The 26,682-nt window shown below is 46.7% G+C and overlaps 3 protein-coding genes across 3 annotated transcripts; all 3 read right to left on the minus strand.

Annotated features, from left to right (window-relative positions):
• Positions 1-3,910: 3,910 nt before the first annotated feature.
• LOC131248778 (small ribosomal subunit protein uS3m) lies at positions 3,911-7,800 on the minus strand. Its single transcript, XM_058249232.1, has 2 exons — positions 7,428-7,800; positions 3,911-5,556 (listed from the first exon to the last, which is right to left on the minus strand). The coding sequence occupies exons 1-2, from the start codon at positions 7,499-7,501 to the stop codon at positions 4,059-4,061; spliced, it is 1,572 nt and encodes a 523-aa protein (XP_058105215.1). The 5' UTR covers positions 7,502-7,800; the 3' UTR covers positions 3,911-4,058.
• Positions 7,801-9,179: 1,379 nt separating this feature from the next.
• LOC131249625 (large ribosomal subunit protein uL2mz) lies at positions 9,180-11,312 on the minus strand. The gene is given in 5 exon segments (XM_058250418.1): positions 9,180-9,385; positions 9,388-9,529; positions 9,531-9,580; positions 9,583-9,608; positions 9,942-11,312. Coding segments are annotated over 5 exon segments (1,278 nt in total). The 5' UTR covers positions 10,960-11,312; the 3' UTR covers positions 9,180-9,343.
• Positions 11,313-11,720: 408 nt separating this feature from the next.
• Positions 11,721-12,490, minus strand: LOC131248779 (ATP synthase protein MI25). The gene has a single exon (XM_058249233.1). It carries the CDS (start codon positions 12,315-12,317, stop codon positions 11,736-11,738), a length of 582 nt encoding a protein of 193 aa, XP_058105216.1. The 5' UTR covers positions 12,318-12,490; the 3' UTR covers positions 11,721-11,735.
• Positions 12,491-26,682: the final 14,192 nt, after the last annotated feature.

Consider the following 26,682-nt stretch of genomic DNA (forward strand, 5'->3'; position numbering starts at 1 on the left):
CTCTGCAATTGCTCGAACATTGCAGATTTTCTTTCTTTGTTGGAATTGTTTTCATGGCTCATCTTTCTAGTAAATGAATTTCTTCATTCATGACAGAAAAGCTTAATGGAAACATTTATTTCGCCTGGGAACTTCAAATGAAGAAGTTTTTGGATACACATAAGTTCTTCCCAGTCGTAGATGGGACTGAACCAAAACATTACAGTAAACAGTAATGGTTTCTGAAGCTAAGGATGGAGTTCCAGCTGTATTCACTGTTGATTCAAAAATGGTAGATGCGTCGGAATGATAATAATCATGCTGCAATGTGCATCCTATATTCATTCGGCCATTCAACCAGAACTACTTTTCAGTATTCGAAGGATGCAGACAGCTTAAGATCGAGAGGTATGGGATTTCTTTGCTCAGTCATATGCTCATCATACGTATGCTAGAAGACAACTAATATCGAGTTGAGTCTTTTGAAGCAAGGAAATATGTCTGTTGCGGAGCTGCATAGGAAGTTTGAATAACTCTGGAACCAGCTAGCACTTGTTGGGAAAGAAGTCAAGTAAAGCCCCTATTACGTAAGGCGCCGTCACTAACTATAAGGGCCGCGCGGGAGTTTTTCAGCAAGCAAGCAGCTTCTTCAGAAGGCGCGGGAGCCCGTCACTAATAGAGCTAGCGCGCGTAGGCTTTTTTTCCTCTCATATACTCCCGTTTTGGAGTATATGAGCATGATCTCTGATGTCAAATCCCATTTTTGTTTTTTCATTTAGAATTCATTGGACATATATATATATTCGCCCCCAGAAGAAGAGCGAAGTACTTTAATAGAAATAGATCGTTGAAACTGATTTTCAACCATGGTTTTAAACACTTTAAAGTACATCAATACTAAAGATGTCTGCTTAAGGAAGTAGATACACGTGGATCTAGAGTGATCATCAATAAAGAGCAACTGGTATCCAGATACGTCAAGTGTCAGGTTGGGCTGGTCCCCATACATCTGAGTGAATAAGATCGATCTAGAGGAGCAGCACTTATTGTACTATTCATTTTCAAAGGAAGTTGAGTATGCTTGCCAACTTGACAAGTCTTATATAGTTGTAACTGTCACTCTTCGTCTATTCGGAATAGACTGAATGGCTTGTAATAAGCCAGTACGATGGTTTCTAGCTTAGTAATCATACGATACATGACCGACGCCTTCTATGCCATAGAGTCCAATTACTAGAGTACTTATCTGTCTTCGCATCAGTAGATGTCATCGCCAATGAAAACAGTCTCCCATGCCTTCTGCCTCTACCAATCACTTCTTTGGTCTGGAGGTCCTTCACAATACACGAATCGGCTTTCAATTTGACTGAACACTGCTTATCATCACATAGTTGCCCAACTGATATGAGATTCTTTGTGACTTTAGGAACATATAAGACATCAGAAAGAACTATTGTGCCAGCACATGCATTTTGAATGGCTACTGTACCCTCTTCATTGACAATGGAGAGTTGTCACCCTATACAAAAAACTCATACCAGAGTATGGAGCAGATGAAACAAAGGCATTGGGATCCCCAGTCATGTGGTGACTTACGGATCCGGATTCTTCCATACCTCACGGCCGGGAAGAAGATAGCTTTTGAGATAAAGGTGGGACTGCTTATTATGCTAATCGTCGATTCTCTGCCAACCGGGTAGGAATGAACAGAAGGCGACTAACCAATCTCTCTCTGGAACCAGATGCCCACGAAAGGGAATATAGGGGTGCTGCTGAAGTTTCCGTCGGGAGAGACTTTAGCCTTATTGTTCGACCTTCCAGCCAGAGGAGCACCTACCTATGCTCGACCTGATGGGGAGAGATGTCATGTTCGACCAGCCGGATCAGGAGGGGAAGATAGAACGGGAAGAATCCTACCTGTTGTCGATCGACCGCGGAAGAAGCAGCCGGGACCGTCGATTGGGAATTCAGTACCGAACCCATTCCACCTGCGTGAAGGGAAGAACCTCCTGCCTTGCTTTATATATATATATTCGTTACCCGGGTCTGAAAACGAAGATGGAATGCCTGAACCTGGCCAATGAAGAGGAATCCCTCACTACTATATCATTAGCAGCTGCTGGAGGTTATTTGGATAAACCACTCGCTCCGGAACTAGTAGGGCTGCTACCTCTGCCTGCCTCAGATGCCTATGCCTTTGAAGCCCCTAGGTATGCCTTTGCTCCCGTCTATGATACTACTTAAGCCTCTGCCTATGCAGCCGGGTACAGAACTGCTTCCTACGCTTGCTCGAGTGGCGCGCTACTCTGCTTCTCGCTTCTACAAGCAACAAGCGGGGCAATGTCGACGTGTTGCCGTAGCGCGTTAGCGCGCTAGCTTCAGTTCCGCTCGTTGCTTTTCAGCCAGCAAGCACTTGGGCGGAGTCAAGTCAAGCCTATTAGTAAAACGCGCTAGCGCGCCTGAATTGATAGTCGTTTTGAAGCTGGCTAGCCCTGAAAAGCTTATTAGTAAAACGCGCGTTGGCCTTTGACGTAATAAGCGTTTTGAAGGGGGGGCGAGCAAACGAAGGAGCAAACGTAGGCCCCCCCCAAAAGGGGGGGCCGAAGCGCGCAGGTTGTTCCGGCCCGTCAATAGTGATGGTGCGCGGGAGCAGCGACGCGTAGGCCCCCCCCAAAGCGCCCCCCTCCTCCCGAAAGACAGAATTCCGTCCCCTTACTCGTAAAGGCCGTGGATGGATAGAGGAACAAGTACGGTAGGCACCCAGAGTTTACCAACCTCAGTGACCGGCTCCTATGAGTTCCCACCCTGGGGTTGGGGTTAGGCTGCTGCACCATGCAGGCCCCGCGGGCTGCCTCAGCCCGACCCCGGGAACTCAGTAGGCTCGCTGCTAACAGAGACTAGGAACAACTATGCTGCCCCCACCTGCTAACAGCACCATACACACGCGGCTGATGTACGTATGTGGCCCTCGCGTCGATCTTACCTCCGCTGCCTGCCCGTGCGCGGGTCGACTCACAAGAAATGCAGCTAGCTCGCCAACCAACTGTTCATGTTTGAGCTTGTTGGCTTGCTTCATTGTTATTTATACACTACCTGAATTGACTGACTTGGTAGCCTACGTTAGTATCCGGATGGATGGATAGAGACTGATCCCTTTCTACATACATAGCCCCCACCCCCCGAAGGGGCTTATCGTCTGGCATACTTTTCCTCCTTTCTCCCATAAAGCAGACTTCCCTTCCCGGAGAGAAACTCCTTTCTTTCCTCATCATTCAACATTGAACTGATGATCCGAAGGGGCGCTTGTTCTGCTGGGCGGCTAAAGGAAGGCAATCACGACGAGGCCGGGGAGAAAAAAAAACGACTCCCATTTTGAAAATGGAACTAATACCCTCAGGTCATCCTTTCCTGAATCTTAGCTCTTCTCTTTCATATTCTGACTATAAAAACTTTCCGGGCCGGAAGATTAACACCGTTGAGTCTCAGGGTCGTACGCCTGGAACAAGTCGTACAATTTCGGCGATTCAAAAAATCAAGGAGTATATCCCTCTCCCTTAGTGTCTTTCCACTTCCGTCGTTCAGGAACAAACACTTCGCCTAATTCTTTTGAGTCCCGGCCCTCCCCGCGGAACAATTACGTTACGACCACTGAACAAACTTGGTTGACGAACATGGTTTATGCGCCGCTAATGTAGCGGCTTGTCGAGCATTTGACAAACTCACACCATCCATTTCAAATGGGATTTGTCCCGTGGACACACGAGCAATCCAACCCGTAGGATTTCCTTTTCCTCTTCCCATTCTAACTTCTGTAGGTTTCCCGGTAATAGGGAGATCTGCGAGAACTCTTACCCATATCTTACCATTTCTTCGGAATTGTCCGCTCATAGCACGATGGAATTGTCCGATTGTAGCCCGACGCGCTGCTTCAATGGCTCGATATGAAAGACGACCAGCTCTACAACTTTTGGTGCCATATCTTCCAAAACCAAGTTGTGTACCGTCCGGTTCGCGACCCCTACTACATCTGCCTTTACGATATTTACTATATTTCGTACGTTTCGGATATAGCACGTCCCTTATTTTTTTTTACTATATGAGATCCGCACTTTGACACCTGAGATTCCGTAACGAGTAGATACTTCCGCAGGAGCATAATCGATTTTCTGGTTAAATACATTACGAGATGTTTTTCCATACTTTCCGCATTTAGTTCTAGCTATTTCTGCACCCTCTGATCGACCTGAACAACAAATACGGATCCCCTCCACCCCTTTTGGCATTACTAATTTAATATCCTTCACTATTTGACTAAAAATGGAACGAAATGATCTTGTTTTGTTCCTCGGTTGAAAAGAGATGTCTTGAGCAATCGGAGAAGCACTTTGATAAACAGATTTGATCTTGACCGACTCAATTAAGGTATTAGTGTTTGTTCTATTAGACAACAAAGATCGAATTTTTTGCACTTCGTTCAAATAAGAGTTGTACCCGTACGGAATTCTTCTGTTTCTCAGTATGATCTCTATCATCATCTCTATTCCCTTTATCAATTCTCCTATCCTACCTAGGTCTATGAATTTCTCTATCAATTCCATTACCTTCTCCTTACCCATGAGGTTCCAACATTTGATCCTTAATTGACCTAGGAGTTGTTCCCGGGCATCCTCAAGAAAGAGTTCCTTATACACCCCAACCCCATCCCTTGGAAAGAAAAAGGTAGCACCGAAGAAAGGAAAGAGCGAGATGGTGGTTTTTGTTGTTCCCGCGAAGCGAAGATCATTCGCTTGGCGAATGAAGTGGGTCAACCTCTTTTTGGCTTCGGCCAAACACTTTTTCTCGCTGGTCGAGCTTTCTACAAAAAAACCGATGCGAGAGCGTATTCTCTTATCTAAGCTTCCTCCCTGTTCATTCGCTCCCCCCATCGTAGATGGTTCAGCCACGCCCGGTGCCACGAAATGATTGAGAACTACGACGGGGTCGAAATGCATTTTGTTCTTTGTATTCCATAAGTATTGCATGACCGAATAATTCAAGGAGGGGCGCACAGCAGGGAGGGTCCTTTTAAGTAGATGACTCGTCGGGCCGCCGGAGCGGGACTTCTTTGGGAAAAAGAACTTGAATAACTTAGTTTTTCTGGAGGAGTCGTCATTTTCTATCAGGAACGCTATGTCATTTACAACCCCGGCGTATTTCGGATGCTTGAAGGCCCCGCTGACCCGAAGTGATTTAGAAAGATTCTTCTTTCTCGATGGTGATCGGTCATGGTATCCATAGCGTTGCTTCTTTTTCGGCCAAATCCTGATTTCGTTTTGCTTCTCCCGGTCGTCGAGCCTGATCGACTCGACTCTTTTCCCTGCCCCCCGGCCTCTCACGTTTCCGGGTCTTGATTTGTCGCGTCGTTTCAGTCGTCGTGGTCGACGGGGAAGAAAGAAATGAATGAATGTCCTTTTGGGAAAATGTAGAATAATACACCTACCGAGACGAAAGCCAAAGGTGAGTCTCGTAGGTGGACGTATCGAACCGAAATAAGATCTCAGATTGACATCTTGATACACTGATTTACCATAATAATAAATAGAGTCAATGGTGACTCCGCCGTGGGAAGAGCCGCTTCTTTCTTGCGGGGGGGCTTCCATTCACCAGCGCAGACTACAAGTGCTCTCCGAACCGTGCTGGATAGTCACCCATCACACGGCTCTCAAACCCAACCTGTGGTGGATCCCGGGGGACAAAGTCAAAGCGCTTGATCCTTTGCCCCATACTTTGAGATGCTCCTCCCCGCCGATCAAGCAGCGACGCTGCTCGTGATAGGCTTAGCTTAAGCCGCTAACGTTCGGTTCGGATAAGTCGACGTCCCTTCGGTCGGTTCGCTCAGGTGGTCTTCCCTTCTCTTCCCTAACGTTCAGATAAGTTCTGGTTTGAGAAAGGAGCACCGGCCAAGCGCCCTGAATGAATAAGAAATGGACAGCAGAGGGAATCAAAGATTCTTATTCGACCGATAATAAGCTAGCAACATGTCGATTACACACCTGAGGTTGGTAAGAACTGAGGGACAATGCCCCCCTAACCTAAGTGGGCCTACCTGCGAAGCAACTGGTACTTGATCAGGCGGGGGGCGGTTTGGTTTCGTGCAACGCCCCCGCAGCAGGAAGAGGCGGTTGTCATTTGAAAGGAAACACCCCCACCCCAGAAGGGCGCCCTCGCTCTCTTGGCAAAACGCTTCGAAAGAAGAACGTCTCGCCAAGGCCCCGCCCGCCCCCTTTCTTTGCCCGCCGGCCGCCTAGCTCGTTCTTCTTTGAGATCTGGATAGAGTCGGGGGAAGCATGGATTCTTTAGATCTAAAGATCTAATGCAGCAAGCAGCATACGGCTTTTCAGCCTACGCGCGCTGGAGCAGCAAGCAGCAAGCACGTCGGGCAACGTAGAGTTAAGCCGTTGCGCGCTAGACAGCGACGCAACGCCCTATCTAGTGACGGAAAGCCCCGATCTAGTGACGGCGCGCTAGCGTTTTTCAGCTGGCTGCTATAATATAAGTAGCGCGCGGGAGCCTTCTTTTGGTTAAGGCTCTTCTCCTGTTCTACGAATCTCAAACTCTCTTTACTGAGCGAGACTCCATCCATATCCCTACTAGTGGTTATTCTGATTTATCTATTCTATGATTTTTATGACAGCTTCAACTAGGCTCCACTTTAGAGAGGGTTTTCGGTCTTAATCAAGATAGGTCAGGGGCGCGTCGGAACGGTAGCTGCTTAGTCTCATCCGAGAGTCCAATCTCTTTGTACTGCTTTTGTGTCTTTGAATAAAAAGAAAGAAGGGGGTCGATTTAGGCTCCTTCCCTTCCACTGCATAGCAGCGCTAGCAGGTACTACGAGCCCTCTGTCCCACGCATCTAACCAGCTCGCGTGGTTCACCGGTTCCACCGAAAACTCTCATTTGTTGAAGCGGAGCATAGTGCGCTTTAGGCGCCGAGCGAGAAACGTCTCTTCTTTCGTTTCGGTTTATTCACTGATCTGAAACGTCAGCACGTCGTTTTCTTATTGATTCCAGGGGCGGCGGCGTTCGTCGAATGAAGTCTATCCAAACCGAATTAGCACTTCTCAGATCAGGCTAGGCCTCTCCAGCGGAGCTGGGCGCCGGGGCCCTGGATGCGCTAGCGATCGGCACATAGGGGAGTGGTTGCCCGGGTTTCTCGGCCTGGTATCCTGCACCTCGCGTTCATGATATCTACATTCAACTGTGCCCCGGAGACACGGTCGAAGCACGCCCGCCCAGTGTGCTTCTTTCACGACATGCTCTGGTCCCGGGTGTCTTCCTGTGGTCTTCTAGCGTTAGAAGAAGTCGTGTCCGTCCCGGACATCTGCAACGTCCTCCCACGCCTTTGATTTTTTTTTAATGGGACAAACTGAAGGAAAAGACTGACCCATTCGGTGACTTTCGCGGTCGCCCTCACTGAACCGACTTGGATCTGAACTACGATTCAGATCAAGTCTTACCGAAATCGGATTTCCTTTTCGTGCCATATGGCGCGTCAGACTTTACTTTTTCCCTTTTCTTCCCGGTTCAATATTTGTTCTCGAAGGTCTTCGTTTCCGTGTAGAAGCAAACTCTCCAAATTTATGACCAACCTTTCCTTCAGTGATCTTACAACGAACAGGACTTTTTCCATTGTAAATTCGTACGGAGCAATCGACGAATTCCGGCGAAATAGAAGATCTACGTGACCAAATTTTCCTGCTCAAAAGACTCTCTCTTTCCTTCTTCATTCTCAACAGGAATGCATCAACAAAACTGCCCTTCCATATAGATCGTCGTGGCATGAACTAATTTCTGCGTTTCCCCACCCCCACTACTGCCCGAAATCCAGCTTTGGTGGGCTTCCCCCAAGGTGACACCGAAGGTCTACCTCCTTTCGTGCGCCCCTCACCTCCTCCATGAGGATGATCCACTGGATTCATTGCAACACCACGAACAATGGGGCGTCTGCCTAACCACCGGCTTTGTCCTGCTTTTCTAAGCTTACGTGCACCGTGGTTGGGATTGGAAACTATACCAATAGTAGCTCGGCATCGGGAATCAATGAGTTTTTCAACACCCGAAGGTAGCCGCACAAGACATTGTGGTGCTGGTTCCTTCATTATTTTAGCAAAAGTTCCTGCGGCTCGAGCCAGCTTTGCGCCTTGACCTGGATTACATTCAATATCATGTACCCATGTTCCTATACGTATATCGGCTAATGGTATGCAATTTCCTACTTGAGAATTTAGATCAAGTATCTCGTATCTAGTTGAAGGGGGGCGTGGCCAAGAAGCAGCCAGCTGACTGCCCCCTTCAACCCGGCCTTTATTCGCTGTGCGAACAAGGTCTTGGAACCGAAGGTATGTATGGGCATTCTGGGCAGGTCGCAAGAAGCCGCTGGTCGAAGGTTTGGACCAATCGCAATTCATCACCATCTTGCCCGCTTCCAATTGATGACTGGCTAATATATAAGTGTTGACCTAAGCCTCTGTGCTGGGGCTCGGCTCCCGAACCGTACGTGAGCTGCCTCGTACGGCTCTTCCTAAGAACGTCGAAGCCCCCCTCTCTCAAAATTGGATTTCTTTATTTATAGTGGTCGGCCTTTCGAATGCCTCCTTCCGGACTTTTCTGAGAAGCCCTTTACGACTATAAAGGACAGGGGGCTGTTCACCTTTGGAAACTTAGCTACTTAATTAAGTACTACTCAATAAAAAAGTAAAGGCGAACGGCATTCTGTTGTACAGCTACTTAATAGTACTACAACTGTCGTACTACTAAAGTACCAAGGCGAACATTAGGTTCCCTTTGTTTGAATAAACGCCGCCGCCTATTAGTTAGTTTACATTACAAAGTCAACCAAGCCGGAACAAACCGTCATGGTCACGACATGTTGTTTGTTGATATTGATTGAGGAGTTTGATGGAGTTTAGCTGACTTCATCCATAAACCTAGAAAGTCACCGTCACTGGTACTTTGACTCTATAGGTAGGTATCGGTGGGGCTTGCGTAATGTAGTTGTAGTTAAGGCTGCATTGAAGTAGCGCCTTTTTTTGAAGATCTACTGAAGTACCAAAGGCGAACCCGGCTCCCAGGCCGGGACGTCTGGCAGAATGCTTGGCCTCCAGCGCTGGAAGCGAGACCCGAAGGGTGAGCTTCTGGCGGTTAGCTTCTAGTCTGTAGGCATTCTGGGCTGGAAGGAGACTTTAGGAATGAAGGGAGGCATTGCATTACGGGCCGACTACAAGAAGCAAAGCTTCGTAGACTCGACGACGTCGCTTATAGAATGCCGACTACTAGGGGGGGTCTGGGGGGGAAGCGAAGCTTAGCGAGCTTTATAAGGCCGACCACTACATAAGCCGCTGGCGGAGAAAGCTCTTCGAGCTTCCCTTCATTCGTTGCTAAGCCGACGGTCCCAGGTCTCCGAGTCAGCCCGCGCTTTTTCGAAGAATCCTGCACCCATGGGCATACGGCCTGGCAGGCCTTCCCTTTCCGCCGGAGCTTCATGGGCGTTGCCCCGTTCCCCAATCAGATGTTTGGATGTGAGCTATACTCCGCGAGGAGCCACACGGGCGTATGGCCTTGCCTTGCCATTTGACCTCTCTTCCCGTGTGACTAGGAATGCTCAGTGACAACCTCTCAATTGTCACCGCCTGGCCTCTCTTGCTACCACGGTAGCACCTAGTGTGGTCAGCACCCATCGTGTTCGGGCAACGAAGCTTACACTCATTCACATTGGTTCATCCTGCTATGCCCCGGGCCTTTTGCTCTTCTAACGTCAAAGGTGGCCGGCCATTCGTCAAGGCCCAGGAATCCGCTGGACATCTCAGCGGCGGGATTGGATACCCGCATCCGATCGAAGTTCCATTTGAGTGCCCCCCTAACATAAAGGAGAGCTGTTTCTAGGTGGGTCGCTTCGCGAAAGACATTGCTTAGGACCAACGGGTCACACGACAGGTGCACGATCGACTTTGCACGCTCCATCCTTCGGCCCTTCGCCTATCGGCTTGGCAGGCAAGCTACCGAAGCGACTAGCTTCTACCGGAAGCAAAGCTTTGTAGAAGCTTCTAGAGGCATTCTGGTAGGAAGGCCGACCACTACATAAAGCGTAAGCAAGCACTTGGCTTGGGAGCAAGCTACCTTGATCCGCCTTCGGCTTCGATTCGTTATGCTCAGCAGCTCCAACAAGCCCTAAAGTGTCTTGCCGCCTCAAACTCTGCCAAGAAAGCGCTGCTTTACGTTTGATCCTATGTGCCCAGAGAACGCAATGCGTTCTCCACTTTCGGACCTCGCAAAGAGAGAACGTGTTTTTTCCTCTGACTTTCTCTCTCATTCGCGGAGCGAAGAAAGCGGGCTTTGCCCCAGCTACCGCTATCCTTGGGAAACCAAAAGAGCTACCTAAGGAAAGGGATGCAGTATCTCCCTTGGCCTTTTGAGAGGAGAGGGCAGAGAAGAAAACGTCCTTCGCGCAAGTTTTTTTGCTTCCTGCGCTGGCTTGGCTCTTCGACCAAGGAGGCATTCTGGTAGGAAGGCCGACCACTACATAAGCCGCCATCAGTCCAGGAGAGAAGCAAGCTACCTTTCTTTGATCCACTTTCCCGGGCAGGGAAGAGAACGAAAATAGGCCGTAGATGGTGGCCATGGTAGGTTCGAGGATCTTACGCGGCGGAGCGAACTCTTCTATCGTGTTGCATTTCCTCTAGCGGCGTAGCAGCACCCCCTCGATCCATCTTACTGGAGCAATCCGAGAAGAACAATTAGGGTCATATTTGATCCTTTCTACAATGCCCATAGACGAAGTGCTTCGTTTCAGATCAATTCTTCGCTGCAATCGCTTCGATCCACCCCCTCGGTGAAAAACCGTAATACGCCCTGAGGAATTCCTCCCAGCGGACTTCCCTGTACTCAAAGTGAATTGTCTAAGTGCTCTCCCCTGTAGTTCTCTCATTGTGTATCTCGTAATCATTCGATTCCGTCCGAATTAGCTCCTACTCCTCCTTCTCCTCCGACGATCATCGTTGGTCCTTTTATAGTCGTGGTCAATGTATAGTTATCAAGCTCACCCCTGCCTGCGAGACGAGAAACGGGCCCCCTCTTTTACATCAAATGAATCATCCTATGTTGTCATCCGGGCGGGCCGCCTCCGGTCCGGTAGGGCGGCCTATCAACTGACGCGCCCTGTAGCGACGTGCCTAGCCGAAAAAGAGTGACGAGGCACCACCTTTGACCACTTTCAAAAGATATCACAATTGGGACATCTTTCAAAAGAAGAGTCTGCCAAAAGCCAGAGCTAAAAGCAACCGTGATCTTATTATACGATGCCACATTGCGATCCAACTTTGGCTTTTTTGAATGATCGAAAACATCGGGACTTTCTGAAAGCGCATTAAGGCGAGTGGAGCGAAGGTGCCCAGCTTCAAAACGACTATCAATTCAGGCGCGCTAGCACGCAACAGCTTTGAAGCTGGTCTAGCCGAAAAGCTTATGACTATAAAGGTGCTAGGGCACTTACGTTTTTCGGGGGGCGCGTCACGTTTTTCAGCTGGTTTGGCTCCAGGCTCCAACTCGATCTTGTGGTAGACTGCCCTCCTAGGGGGCACTTGGGCAACTAACTCGTGGGGCATGACATCCCCAAATTCCTCAAGTACTTGCTGCACTTTCGGAGAAAGAAGTAGTCTTGGTATTGGATCCGCTCTTCTATTAGCATGAACATGAATTAGATTCTATTCTTCTTCTTTATTCTTAAAAAAGAGAACCCCCCACCCGAACCATTCTTAATACCACCAAGCCCCCTCGAATTAGTTCTACGATAGAAGCTTTCAACGTACACCCGGGGAAAAATCTTTCACTCACTGAGAAGTGAAAACCTGTTACTATATCGTCCTGAAGACGGATGCGACGGGAAGAAGTGGCATTTGGAAGTGTTGCTGACTTTACATTTAGGTTTCGGCATAACAAAGCTTGCACTGTCTTTTCGCACTTAGGCGCACAGCGTGCCGTTGGTAATGATTCTACTACGGTGCCACAAATTCGCAAGCTGATCCTAAGTAATCGTTGTTGTTCATTGGATTCCGGAGGAACTACTTCGTTAGGATTGGGGAATTGCTGCGATTCTTCCTGAATAGCCTCGATTCTCCCGTCGAGAGTCACTTTGAAAGTCTTACCTAAACTCTTCCGACTGAATATGATAAAGCCTATAAAACGACGAGCTACTATCATTTCTTCATTATAGATTGAGATCTTCTTCGGACTTGATGCACAAATAGATGGAATAGCAGCAAATAGCATCTTTCTATCCTGCATATCCCGTGAACTAAATCTCATTTAGAAACGTTATCAGCATCTATCTTTCAGCAACAGAACGGGAAGTTGTTTAGGACAGGATCGGATGCGCTCGCCCAGCGAGAAAGGCCCTGCCCCTGCCAAGTCAAAAAATCAAAGAAAGAAGAGAACGAAACGAGAACAGAACTTCGTATTTGGTAACTCTTTAATGGGTCATCTTTAACCTTGAATGCAATTTATAGATTCTACAGCAATAGTCCCTCGGACTCGGAAAGTGATAACGAAAATGGCTGACCCAATAGCAGATTCCGCAGCTGCCACTGTTGGAACTAATGAAGCAAATGATTGACCCATCATATCATCCAAAGAAACGGAAAATACCAAAAAGTTCGAATTCACAGCTAATAACATTGATTCAATTGGCATTGACATAATAGGAATATTTCGTCTATTAAGGAGGATTCCCCGAATACCTGAAATAGAGATGATCATCGAAAATGTGAAATATTTGATAGGATCCGTTTCGGGAACGTGGAATGTACGAGAAATTCAAATATTATGTAACTCCAGTACGATAACGAGAAAGTCCTGCGGCCTACCTCATCAAGAAAAGACTACTCACTCATCCCACATAATTGAGTACAACTTCTCCTTTTCCCTTTTGGTTCTGAAGGGGAAAGGTAGGGGATGACCTTCATTATAATGTTTCTTTTGAAGATCTTCGACTCTTTCTTTGAGTTTGCGAAAGAAGCCTACCCTCTTCTCGGGGGAATCAAGTTGTAAAGGTTCAATTATCTCCTTAATAAAGTACTTCTCTTGAACAGAGCGTTGTTTGCCTATGTTAAATAGGATCAAAAGCTCTGTTTTTAGATGGGAACGCAGTGATTCCGGGGCCGGAGCGTTGTCCGGGAGATCCAGAGCCTTCTCCCACTCGAGTAATGAGCTAGAAGAAGGCACCTCTTCGGGAACTTCGTCGGGCAGCTGATTGAGATCAAACCTTGGGTTTGAGCTCGATGAGCCCGAACCCCCTGAGGGAACCATCATCATAGTGAAGCCCTCGCTATTATCCCCGAGAACCAGAAGACCTTCCACTAGGAGACCAAACCACCCAAGCCTAGAAAAGAGGAAGCGGATCCCCTTTGCCAGTAGCATGGAGTTGAGTTTTTGAAGGACGAGATTCAAATCAAGGTCAACCCCTAGAAATGATGCCAAGTAGAATAAAAGAAGTAAGCAGAAAAAGCTCGAAATTATGACCAACATTCGAAAACTTTTTTGAATCATAGAAAATGTGAAATATTTGATAGGATCCGTTTCGGGAACGTGGAATGTACGAGAAATTCAAATATTATGTAACTCCAGTACGATAACGAGAAAGTCCTGCGGCCTACACTTGATTGAAACATAGCATCACGAGTAAGACCAGCAGCAGAGCTAACCGTCTGTTCTATTGGTTTAAGGACGCCCTTCTCCCATTCTGACTTCTGTAGGTTTCCCGGTTCAGCACCAAGGACTAAAGCGCCTAGTCCGGGGCACATATAGTGCTCTTATAATCCTCCTCCTCCCGTAATATTAGTTAAGACGGCTACGGCTTGTAGGTGAAACTCACTTGTGATCCCATTCACATAAACATCTCTGATTGCATTAGAGAGAATAGGTAAGCTCTCTGTATCAATGATCTCATCGCAAAAAGCGGGGAGGGTCCAATTATTGGGTAGCGGATAATTCCGAAGGTTTAGAAGATCGGAAACTTGTGCATAGAGGCAGTTCTTACCAGAATCTACAGCACGCTGACACAGGGCATGAATTTCAGGGGTTTCTTCCCTATGATTCCACATAAACTGTGCTAAAGCGGAAAAAGAATCATAAAAGGAAATTAGTGCTTGTTGTCTGTCCATCTTCAAATTTCTTCCTTTCTTGCTCCTTGCTCGCGGAGCGGCATACCGAAAAAAAGAAGGATTCAATCCAGCCCATAGGTTCTCCCTACAGCTACCTTGTTTTGCCACCGAGACCAACCACACCTATAATTCTACACACTAGCCCTCTCTTTTGACCTCTTTCATCCACTTTACAAGTTGACGGAAAAAGTAGCTATCGACACCCTTATCTGACAATTCGGACAGAGATCCCAATAATGGAAGGGGATCTCTGCCATCGCTTCCCGTTACTTCGGTAATGACCCACGACCACTGTTGCGAAGACTGGGGGGATACGTATTTACCGTCAGCGGTCAAAGAGCGGATAAGGGTGATAAGATGCCTACGAAATTCTGTACACTGATCCCTTTCCGGATCTTTCTTTTTTTTCGCCCCACCGGCGTCACTCGAGCAAAAGGTGTCGGGCTTCTGTCATCACTTACGAGAATTCAAAACTGACTGAAAGAGTCAAGCTAAGAGTTGGGTTCCGGAGTGGGGGCTGAAGTCCGAAAAGGACTGAAGGAGTGAAGGCAGGCTAAGGAAAGACCTGAAAGGGGGTCGGGTCTCATAATCAAAAAGCATGCAATCCGCCCTAATCAGTAAGGGTCCGGTGAAAGATCTTAAGGAAAAAGAGCCAACCCTTCTATTTGATTTAATTAGGGGGATTTCCTTTATTCTATGATACTCCAACAACAGCTGATTTAATAGCAGCCTATTCATGCCTTTCCTTAGGTCAATCGGAGTGAAGTGACTTTGATTTCTTCTTAGTCTTCTACTTCCCTTCCCCTGCTTTGGGTGAAGTTTCTTGCTTCCCTTCCGCGCTTGCCTTAGCCTTCGCCTTAGTATGAATCCCACCGAACTAATGCAATAAAAAGCACTAATGGCACTGCATCGGTTACGGATTCAATCACATCAGTGAATTTCACAGTTACGGATACAAGTACTCAAGCACTAGAACCGCTTACTGATTCAACAACGGTTACTGATATGCCATTAAAACCGTCTACGATCACTCTAAGAACGGTTCTTCCTCCAGCAGCCTATTCTTTCACAGCTTCTATGCCAAGGGCTGAAAGTGTTTTTTGAATGGGTTGCCCTGGGTTTAGTTAGCCTGCTTCCTCTCTGTTCAAGGAGCGCTTATTCCCACTGCTTCTTCGGGAGCAACTTATTCTTGTGCTACAGTACAGAACAAGGCATTCGAGCAAAGGCATGAAGAAGCCTAGCCTTTAGTTCACTTGCAAGAGAGAGGGCCCAGAGAGAGTGAGAGTGCCCTTATTTATACTACGTCCTTACTTTCTTCGATGCGAAGAATAGCCTAGTAAAGTAGCCATATTCACAAGGAAGCCATAGACCGATGGCATAAAATGAGTTAGATTTCCTGTGCTAGCAAGAAGCAATTGGGAGGAATGCCCCTTCGGGTAGCTCATCAGGATGAAAGAAGCAGCCGTAGCATGAAAGAAAGAGAAGTCGAGTAGGATGAAGGAAGCAGAAGTGATAGGCAAGCGTGCCTGGAAGCGCTAATGCTATTGTAGCAGCTCCTTAGCCTCCATTAACTTCTTTCAGTCCTCCATTCTCTCTTTGGAAATGTGTATCACCATACACTCATCTCATACCAGATACTGAATCTAGGGCTAAGTTCCAATCTTTCAACCTTTGGGATTTCATCGCCTGGAATCAACAATTGAAGAACTTGCCCCCAAAGACACTTCCTCTGGTGGGATTCTTGTGTGCTTCAATTCATGTTTCCGCGTCAACTTCGTGCCCAACATTCAACCTATGTAACGTCGAGTGCTATCTTCCTTCTTCGATGAGAGATGAATCTCCAACTCTTCCCAAATCATCGAGCGAGGCGAAGAAGCATATCGGTTTGAACGGGCACCCTCTCTTCAACCTTGGAGCATATCTTTGACTTGGAGATTCCCGGTCTTCTGTCTTAACCCTGACCCTGTTCAGAGAGACTCTTCTTTTACAATTGATTGAGATAGAGGAAACCTTCTTAATATTAATAGGAGTGGCCAAAGAAGACCTGAATAATCCTGATCTTTGCTCAAATTCTCACGTGTTATTACTTTACGTATATAAGCCGGGGGAATAAAGGAAGACTGCTTTTTTTTTATTGGGACCAGCTGCGCTTACCTTGCTTAGCCAGTGAAGAATAGACTAGTGTATAAGATAAGGGCTAGAGGCGAGCCTTCTTTTTCATACGGGCGATTCACTGAGCCTTAACCCGATTGATTGGCCCGGGCTTTCATCACACCCCTGCAACCAAGGGTAATGGTTCCACCTGTCACCCATATTTGATTCACCCGTAGTACCAATCAATCTCTTTCAATTACGCCGTCCTAGCTCGGGTTACTAGCTCAACATACGCAACGGGTACCAATGCTAGGTTAGAATCCGATACTAAACTCTTAAAGGGAATCATGGTGGCATACGAATAACCTTATCTTGATACCATTGCAAGTGTAAAGACCAATCCCATCATGGCATGATAGGGCCATAAACTAGAGACGATTAGATAGCACCATAAGACTTCCTTAGCGAATACTAGCGCCATCCTCAGACACTGAAGTCAGTCGGAGATATAGATTCGATACAAGCCCCATAGGGATCATAATCGGGATATCCTCCGTCCAGCCCCGACCCGAGCCACTCCAATCCCGGGAACCTTACCTGAGCTACTCAAATCTTGGAAATCGACTAGCCTTACTTCTTTCATTGATGGGGCTCCATCCCTCTATCCTTCCCTCAGCTAGGTATGGTAAGGACAACCTTGAATCGCAGTTTTCATGCTCATACCAACCTTCATTCAATACGGGTAGGGTGAGAATGAAATTAGAAGGGTAGATAACCCCTAAGATAAAGCAGTCAACATCCACCCTAATTCTATCTTATTCCGGGTGGGAAAAAAGAGAAGTTTGCCATCAACCCATTGACAAGATCAAACATCGGATCACTACTCATCAGCGGTGGCCCATCTAGCTAGTTGAGCCTTCCTTGCCCACCTTTTCATTTCTTTATTGGCCCAGCCTTCAATGCACGGAAGCTTGCTATGCGATATCCTTGGGCCTAGATAGCCTTTGGAACCAATTTCATTAAGCCTAGTGACATCAATCCCACCTGTCCCTTAGTTCAAGCGCAAGGGAATGGATCAAAAAACACATTGCCAATACCGACATCGGAATCAACAGTAAAGTCAGAAGTCCCAAGAGTGGCTACGACTACGAGAGCAGTTACCCTTCTAACCTTAACACCGGTTACGTCCTTCTTCTGTCATCGGGGATGTTGGTAGGAATGTTGGAGGGTTATCGGCAGGTAGGTTTGATGCTAGCCTTGTTCTTTACTGCATAAGGGCATTGGCTGATTAAAGACATCCTCGCAAAGGCGCCATCTTTCTTTTATTATGAAATGAAATCTTTCTATGTACCCTACAACCTTCAAGCAGCTCTTTCGATTCCGCAAGTGCCACACATGCCTGCTTGTCGACGATTAACTCTTTTCTTTTGTGCCTTTGTCCACCCAAGAGCTTTTTCCGGGCATGAATGCCCACCCTATTAAATACAATAGATCCGAAAGTCCCACAGCTGCTTCTTTATAAATGTAGCATGAGCGCTTATCTTCAATTCCCGTCCGGAGGTGCTAACAAGCAACTCGTCCTTACACGGGATGCTAGCAAACAAATAGATAGGCAGTAGACTAAGGAATGAAGGGAAGACCCCTCTTTGAATTCCTTTTCTGGTACATTCACCCCTGCTGCAGCATCTGATGCCTGTCTCGGTTCGGTTAGCGAAGCTGGTGTGTAGTGACTCGTTGGGGCTCTGGGCGATCTGAGTGGGGCATTCCACATGGGAGGAAGGGGAAGTTTGCCTGGTCGATCTATATTAAAAGAAAAAAAAAGAAGTAAACCGGGGTTTTCTATAGATAGATGGATAGAGTAGTGTGTTAGTGTTACGACAGATGAGCAGAGGTATTTGATTGATCCGTTGCAGCTTAAGCCAAAGACTCGAACAGTAGCATTGGCTGCTATGATTGGAGCTGTGATATTAGCTCATGACTGGTTAACTTATAGCTAAATCTGAATCGTAGAGTGCTTTCACTCTTCAACCTTCTTTCGGCAAATACGGTGGATGCCGCAAATCCGGTGTGTTGTCTCCTTGAACAGAGAGTAAGAAAGCAGAAATTCCTTCCTCCCTCATTCACGGACACTAAGCAGGGGCGGGCTTTCAAAGTAGTAGCGCTAGCGGCGCAGAAGGAGCTTGACACCATTGAATCAAGTTTGAAAGACTACGTATGAAAGAAGAATCCCCAGAGGGAGTGAACGGAGCTGCGCGAAGTGAGAACTAGAGCTTTAGGTTAACGTCACAGAGCCGGTAGGAACGGCACGTGCTGTATGAAACAATATGGCTCACTTAGGCCCGACGCCAGGACGCTTGTACTAGGATAGCCTATAAGACTTGTGGAGATAATATTAATATAAACCATGGGCCCGGCTAACAAAGGTACTAGAACCTTCTAGCTGATGGTAAAATCTTGGTCTCTGCCTATCGCCGGGACGTGTGATGCGGAGGCTTCCGTCCCCAAGGACGGACTGGGAAGTTATTCCCCTTCAACTTGACCAGCTTAATCACCTAAAGCCTATGAATGAATCTCAACCGTATCCACGTCACATTCAAGGTCGATTAATTGGCTTATTTGAATGCTGAAAAACCGCCTTTTCGATGCTTTTAGTATGGTGACACTAAACTGAAGCGTTCATAAAACGAATAATTGATCCAGCGTAGATTTGAGTTTCAGCGTAAGCCCTAGTTACTAACTTTCCTCCCTTTCCTTACCTAGGGCAGGCTTTCCATCTTAATACTAGAAAGAGACTTTCAGCTTTCACTCTTAATGAATGCAGTAACGGGTGGTTTCCTAAGGGTTTTCCTTACCCTGCATTCAATTCGTGCCAGCTACGCTTCCTCTTCTAGAACAGTGACAGCCTAGTCTGATTCCCCCTTCCGAAAGTGCCACACATGCCTACTTACTTAGGTCAATCAGTTCCTTCCGTCGCCTTCCCCAGTAGCCCCTTTTGCCCTGTCCTCTTCTATTCCTATTCAACTTGGAATTTCTTAAAGTAAGACACTAAAGCATTCAAGCAGGTAAGACAGTGACGAACTCGTCCATTAACTATGCCAGTTGCTTTCAAACAGAGGGCATATTAGAGTAGAGCACCCGCTCATTCTCTTCCTTAGCACAAGCACTAAGCGATAATAATTGTTTTATTTACTTATTTTTGAGAACAACTAAGCTCAAATAATTCCTTTATTTACTTATTAAAGTAGTTACCGGAATGCTCATTTTTTGTCCATAAGTTCTCCTCGCCGTAATTCTCTCTGGAAGTCGCCCCTACAACCCCCTGCGGGCTACGTTCGAACTAAACGAGAGTAAGTAACCCCGAGAGAACGGACTGACTACTAGGAGGGGGAAGGACCTGCGCCTAGCTAACGGAGTTCACGAGGAACCGACTTCAGTTAGTGAAGCGAGGCCTCAAACATCAAACCATATCTTACTGAAGAATCTGACTGAACCGAGTGAGGTATAGACAGATTATATTATATCACAGCTTGTGTTGTGGCGAGACGAAGGCTTGCTTACCGGACAAGAAGGATTAGACTTTAGACCCACTAATGGACTATAGCGAACGGAGAGAAACAAACCTAAGTCACTATTGTATTGCGAACCATAAGGAACAAACGCACTACCAGTGACTGGCTAAAAGATAGAACACTCTTTCCTACTCCAGGCAAGTAGTACGGATACGGACTATAACTCCAGCCTACTGCTCCATACAGAGTACGGATTCAGGGATTTCAAACACTCTAATGGACTATAACGAGCTGAGTAGTGTAGTACTAAAGCCCTGAGTGACTCTTGGCTGCCCTCAGTGATAGACGCAATTACTTTGATTACTCTATTCCTACGAAACGAGCCAATAAAGAGTGGGGGAAGGGACGGATTTGAGACTACCGATGTCTGACGTGCTGATACATAGAGCAGCCGGGTAGTGGATTTTTTAGAAAGAGTGTTTCCTCCTTTTATTAGAGTATAGGTGTTTCCCTCTTCTCTTCTCCGTGTGTATTGAATGATGGAATCAACTACGAGACCGATTGGATAGTGGATTCCGGTTGCTCACATCACTGGTGATATGAGTAAGTTCCTAAGGCTACAAAAGTACAAAGGTAACGATGCAGTTGTCACGGCGGACAACACTGTACATCCAGTGGAGCATGTGGGTGACCTGCCCATTTCGCCCATGAAAGGAGGATCAAAAGTCTTGGAGAACGTTTACCACGTTCCGGGAATGAAGAAAAACTTGGTATCGGTTCCTCAGATTACAGCAGCTGGGCACTATGTGCTTTTCGGTCCAGAGGATGTCAAAGTATTGGCGAACGCAGATGTTCGTGGAGACATCCTAATGGAAGGCAGAAAGGTAGTTTTCCTGCCTAATCGGCAAGGCCTGAGGGGCTAAGTCCTGAAGCTATAAGTCCTGAATGTCCGAAGGCTTCACTCGATGAGGGACGTATTCTTTCTTTTTTGGTCCTATTCGTTCGAAGGTAAGTCGACTATGTGCCTTTAAGGTTCTCCCCCGACTTGGCATCGATGAATTAGGCAGGTAATGGATTTCGGAATAGGCAGAGTTGTAAGGTAATTTTCAGAAAAACTTAATGGTTCATTTTCTGTGTCATTTTTCGAAATTGATTCATTTGATCGCGCCTGAAACTTTTTTAGTTGAAATCTCTTTCTCAATCTGACGTGTTCTTTTCTGGGCTTCTCCATGAATTGACTCACAACACTTCAAGCATATGCAATGTCCGGTCGGGCGATTGTAAGGTATATCAACCGTCACAATCAGTCTCCTATACACCGTAGCATCAACAAGATCACCATCCATGTCATGAGTCAAACCGTGATTTTGTTCAATAGGAAAGTGACATGGTTTGCATCCCATCATTCAGCTTTTTTGATAAAACATCCAGTGCATACTTCCGAGGAAAAGACCACTGTTCGATCTCGCCACTTCGATGCCCAGAAAAGACTGAAACTTTCCAAGATCTTTTATATTTCATTTCTCTCTTAGCTGCTTTTTTAGATCTGAGATAGCTTCTGCATCATCCCCAGTAACTACCTTGTCATCGACATAAACAATAAGAATCGCTATACCTGAGTTCGTCTTCTTAGTAAAGAGCGAATAGTCCGACGCAGCACGCTTGAAACCAGCTCCTTCAACAGCCTCACTAAATTTCGCGAACCATGCACGAGGAGCTTGTTTCAAACCATAAATAGCCTTTTTAAGACGACACACCGGGTTGCGATTTCAAGTCCCCCCCTTATAGTCAGTTGAAATGCATTCTTCACGTCGAGTTGATGAAGACCCCATCCTTTCACAGCAGCAATAGACAGGATGCATCTGACAGACGTCATTTTGGCAAAAGGGGCAAACGTTTCATCATAGTCAACTCCATGCTCCTGGGCATACCCCTTTGCTACAAGTCGAGCCTTATGCCTTTAAATCGACCCATCAGCTAGATACTTTATACACCCGGCAGGGGCAGAGACAGGAGCAGGAGCAGCACCAAAAGCGGAAAGGTAGGAGCAAAGCCAGTTGTGGTTTAAGTTCCTTATCGAGACCCGTACCCTTTAGCTTCCCTTCGTACGGTTATAGACCTAGAAGTAAAGGCAGGAGCATCCCTTCCATTTCGAGAGCTAGAAGCAGGAGAGCTTGTTGTTTACCCATAAGCATGAAAGGTCTAGCATCAGTCGTTTCAGCAAGTGGTTAAGCAAGTGATTCTGTAAATGGAGCATACTTTGTTCTCGCACCCACCCCATATAGATAGTTGCTTCGATCGGCCCAACCCCCATTGAGAGAGAGGAATGGATTCTATATACTCTTTTTCGAGTGAGGGGAATCTGGCACTTTGACACGGCTACTACGGTCATTATAGAAACACTCTTTCTCTTTGACAAGCGAGTCAAGATCTTCTTCATCGGATCACAGAAGGGCTTAAGGATATATCAGCAACAGGGATTTTCTCCGGCCTGCCGAGCGGAAAGACTCACAGTCCACCGACTTACAGGTAAAGGTATAAGAAGATATTTGATCCAGGTAATAAGTAGCTAAAAGGGGGAGAAGAGCAAGGAAGAAGTTCTATCTGATGAACCGGGAGGATACCGGAGCACATCATGTTCGAATCCGGGTTAGAAGCAAATGCGACCTCCTTCGCCCCCCTATGTGCTGAGAATAAGAGGAGCCAGAAAGTGAAAGTCATTTCAGCTTCTCAACACATTGCTTGTGTGAAGATTGGTGAAGATGGAATGTGGGGAGAACTGAAGGAAGCCTTGAAAGGTCCTATTATTCCCTAAGCACCTCAAGGGCCAAGAGAAACGGGAAGTCAGCATATTCAAACGGAATTTTTCTTTTGCCATCCACTTTTGTCTCTTCATCCCGTTCTAAAAAGTGAGTTTTGTCTTATTGTTAAAGTATAGATGTGACTAGAGAAAAACTTAAGATAAAAGGTCTCTCTAATACCATCTATCATCTAACTCTCTAAACTCAAGCTTTTATTAAAGAGAATAGGCCTTTCAGAGGCTTCTCTTCGATAAGCAAGGTCTTAGAGTTAAGAGCTACTACTACTTATATTATAAGTCTTAAGGTAAAACACCTTAAACAGACTAAAGGAACTAGTAGAACTCATAGCAAGAAACCCTAAGGGAGGTAGAGGGTCCTTGAAAATCCCCATGTTTTTGATTGGGGTTTGATGGAGCATCCTCTTGAGGCACTGTCATTTTTCCCGGGTCTATAAGATCGTCGGATCTTGTGCTTAAGAATTCCAGCAGTAATAAGTCAAATGCCCTGGACCGTCGATGGAAAGCACAATAGGCCGACATGTTCCAGTAAGGCGGGACAGGATCTGGCACTGGCTTTGGCGTCAGGAGCTGAACAAGGCCTTTGTTTGTCCAATAGCAACGGAAGGATCTGGCTCAAAGAAAGGTAGCTTCAATGGGGTGAACTGGCGAAGAGGTCGCTTGTTATTCCCATCGTTCTGATTGTTTGTAATTACGAGGGACTTGCTTGGTTTTCTGACTTGGTTCTGGCTTTGATTTTGCTTTGCCCCTATCTAGTGACGGTTGGCATTCTGATTCTGACGACCGTGATTATTTTGCCCGGCTGTTGGGGTTGGTTGTTGTTGGGATTGTTGCTGAGAAGCTCATCTTCGCGGGTGCAACCTAATTAACTTCATCATCGCGACGACTGGCATTGTTGTTATTGTTACTGCGGTTATAACTCTTGTTGTTGTTCCATTTCTTCTTTCCGGAAGAAGGGTTTCCGCTACTGTCAGATTGCGAAGAAGACGAGGTTGTTGCTGCCGAGCCCACTATTCAAAGCGCCTCTTGGGCTTTGAATACTAGAGAGTATTCCAAACGATTTCCCCTTATAATCAAAGACGAAGGCTTATAAAAGTTGCCCAGAGTTATATAATGGGGAGCAGCAGTGGTTTTGAATAGAATGTCCATATGGTCTGCTTCTGGAATTGGTGGGGAGATTTTAGCTGCGACAGCCCGCCATCGCCCTACATAGGTAGCGAAAGTCTCATTTGGCTTTTGATGTTGCGCTTCTAGGTCAGCCCTATCTAGTGATGGGTGGGCGCCATGCTCATGTTATAGCAAAACTGCTGCTGGAATTTGGCTCCCCAAACATTGACCCCAATTAGCTATAAGTCCCGGGGCCAATGAAGTGAACCAATCCAGCGCTGGTCCTTCTAAGCTCTTCTGAAATAGTTTGATGAGAATGGGATTGTCGTCACGGAATTCAGGGCATGCAGAATGACAATAAGTGTGCCAACCGTCAGGGTTAAAAGTACTCTAACAAGTGTGTCCATCTTTAGAGTACTTTTTTCAATTTTATATAGCTTGGAAATCGGGTTGATCCATTGTCGCAATAGATGACTACCGGAAATCCCTGCCTTGATCATTTTCGGAAAGCGCCTTCTCACATTTGGGGCGAGAGGGGGCGTGGAACTACTACGGAGATTCTCATTATTCTCATTTCTGTTTCTACTAAAAAGAGGAACACGGAAAAAGGTTGATTAGAAACAAATTGTGCAAAGAGGCGATTCATGACTCCAGCATAAAAAACTGCACATTAATCCCGGAGCTGTGGATGATGGAGACAGCTCTAAGATCTTGTTCGTAGTTTCCGTTTAATAAGTTGTACTCAGTGGTTTCATTGAGAAATGTTTGGGAGAAGGATAGTACACCATTAGTTGAACCATGTCTCTCGGATCTCTCGGAAAGCCTTTGGGTTGTGGGGCTATTGTTTCCTTGAGGCATGGTTTGAGCCCTGGTGCAGAGCTCGGTAGTAGTCTGACTTCAGGAAGAGAACGGTCGGAAAGCAGTCAGGAAAGCGCCAAGCAAGGAAAGCCCTTAGCTAAAAGCATGACACCCAGCCCGCAACAGCAAGAAAAGCAGTCTGAACACTAGCACGAAAAGCAGTCCGAACACTAGCACGAAAAGCAGTCCCTACTGCCGCGTCAAGCTAGGCCTGAAACCTTTAAAAGAGAAAAGGAAAGCGCTGTTAACAGCAGGAAGAGCAGTCCGTACCGCAAGCAGTACCATAAGCGGTACCACAAGCCGTACGTTCAGCGATTATTATATGCAAAAAGCTGATGACGCAAGAACGCGATTGACTAAGGAATGAATATAGTCCCTAAAGACGAGACGGAGTCCCCAAGGACAGCTTTCTTTATAGAAGATGCCAGCGTTATAGAAGATGCTGCTAGCGCATTGTACTGGCCATAGGGGACTCAAGCCCTCGTCGATTGAGAGGAATAAGCCCCTCGCCTCACTCGTCAACTGTTATCATGACCTCTCTCATTTAGAAGGGGCAAAGCTCGCCGAGATGAGAAAAGAAAGATACAGAGGCGGAGACTAGCTTTCGAGCTTTCTACTCCCAGGCTTCCGTCTAAGAACAGGGGGTGGGGTCGATTTCATCGAAATGAACTGAAATGGGTTAGGCAAACCTTTATCCGACCAAACCGCCCATTCAGGAGTTGGCGCCTTCTTCGATGAAGAAATCTATATATGGTTTTTGCCCTGATTTTTGATTCCTTAGTCACCTTGTCCCCCTCCCTCAGGGACTTATCAACTATGGATGGAGGGAGGCATCCCCTTGCTCCATATCACATCTAGTCTATCCCTCTTTCCTGGAACCTTATAGATGGAATGGATACTCGAAGCTTCATCACTCGCTGTAGAGCAGATATCAGTAGCCGAGCAGATGGGAGAGAAGGAAGGAGAGTCCTTTCCATCTGATCTTTTCCTTCACTCATGAATCCGGTTGGAAAGGAAGGAGTCAATTTCCCAGGAATACTCCTCAGGAGCGTATTTGTATCTTTTGGGCCCCTCTAGAGAGAAAGATTGGTCGGTTGCCAGCCAGAAGGAGATATGGAATGAAATATATCCTATCGATATGAATCCATGCTTAAGAACGGTGATGATAGTGAAAGACGCAAGCGGCGGAAGTTGAATGATTAATGCTATGTTTAGCGGCTTACTGGAACCAATTAACAACTCCGACTTAGCAAGCCAATTCCATGTAGCCGGCCCGAAGAGCCAGAAGCCGTGTCAATAACGGGGGCTACTCTAGCGACGGCAGAAGCCGAGCCGAAGGCCAATGACACTAGCTAACCAACTGAGAGAGATACCACAGCAAATAGAGCGACGGAAGCAGCGTAGGAGCAAGAAGCTACGGCCGTCAAGGAACAAACGGAGGATGGGAGGAGGGAGGTATTAGACCAGAGGAGCAACTGGGCCTAACCTGCTACCTAACCATTCGTTCCACCCCTATTCCCTCTTTTAGCCATTGTTAGCCTCTGGTTCCGGAACCGAACCAGGAGTGAAAAGCAGAAATTCATTCTTCGAGCGCATCCGGCCTTTATTGGGAATCAGTGCTCCGCTGCCAATCGTCTATTGATGCGGATCGACTAAGGAATGGAATCTCTTACATTAGGGTAAGGAATTAATAGAGATAGGATCAAAAGATCCGTCTTCAATACTCTTTGAATATCTCCTATCTGAAATGCGCGACTTCTCCCTGCCGGTCGATCAGGAATACAAGGTGGAGCGGTAGCGACCCTGGGGGGAGACAGATTGACTCTGAAGTCTCCTCCTCCTTCATTCGGTAACTACGAACAGAGGAGATTTTGGTTCTATGCTCCTCTCTCTATCCCATTCCTCCCCGGACAGCGAACCGAAGGGACCTTCAGGAAGCTCCTTGCCGTGGGTGGGGGCATTCCCATATCCTTACCCGCTTTATCGAAAAGGCGGTAATCCCCCTCTAACATAAGGGGCAGTCATCTTTTTTATGTAATAACGATCAATACGGTGCCAACCAAAAACGACGTATTGGAAAGAGGGTCTTATTGAATGCAGGACGGTCCGGTCTCGTCTCCCCCATG

The sequence above is a fragment of the Magnolia sinica genome, chromosome 6 (genome assembly GCF_029962835.1).
Source record: "Magnolia sinica isolate HGM2019 chromosome 6, MsV1, whole genome shotgun sequence".
NCBI lineage: Eukaryota > Viridiplantae > Streptophyta > Magnoliopsida > Magnoliales > Magnoliaceae > Magnolia > Magnolia sinica.

Excerpts from the sequence above, each read along its gene's own strand:
- LOC131248778 (XM_058249232.1), bottom strand. The coding sequence starts at position 7,501 with ATGGCACGAAAAGGAAATCCGATTTCGGTAAGACTTGATCTGAATCGT. Across the intron at positions 5,557-7,427 it reads GATCCAAGTCGGTTCAGTGA|TTATTATTATGGTAAATCAG; the intron begins GGGCGACCGCGA and ends CATTGACTCTAT.
- LOC131248779 (XM_058249233.1), bottom strand. The coding sequence starts at position 12,317 with ATGAGATTTAGTTCACGGGATATGCAGGATAGAAAGATGCTATTTGCT.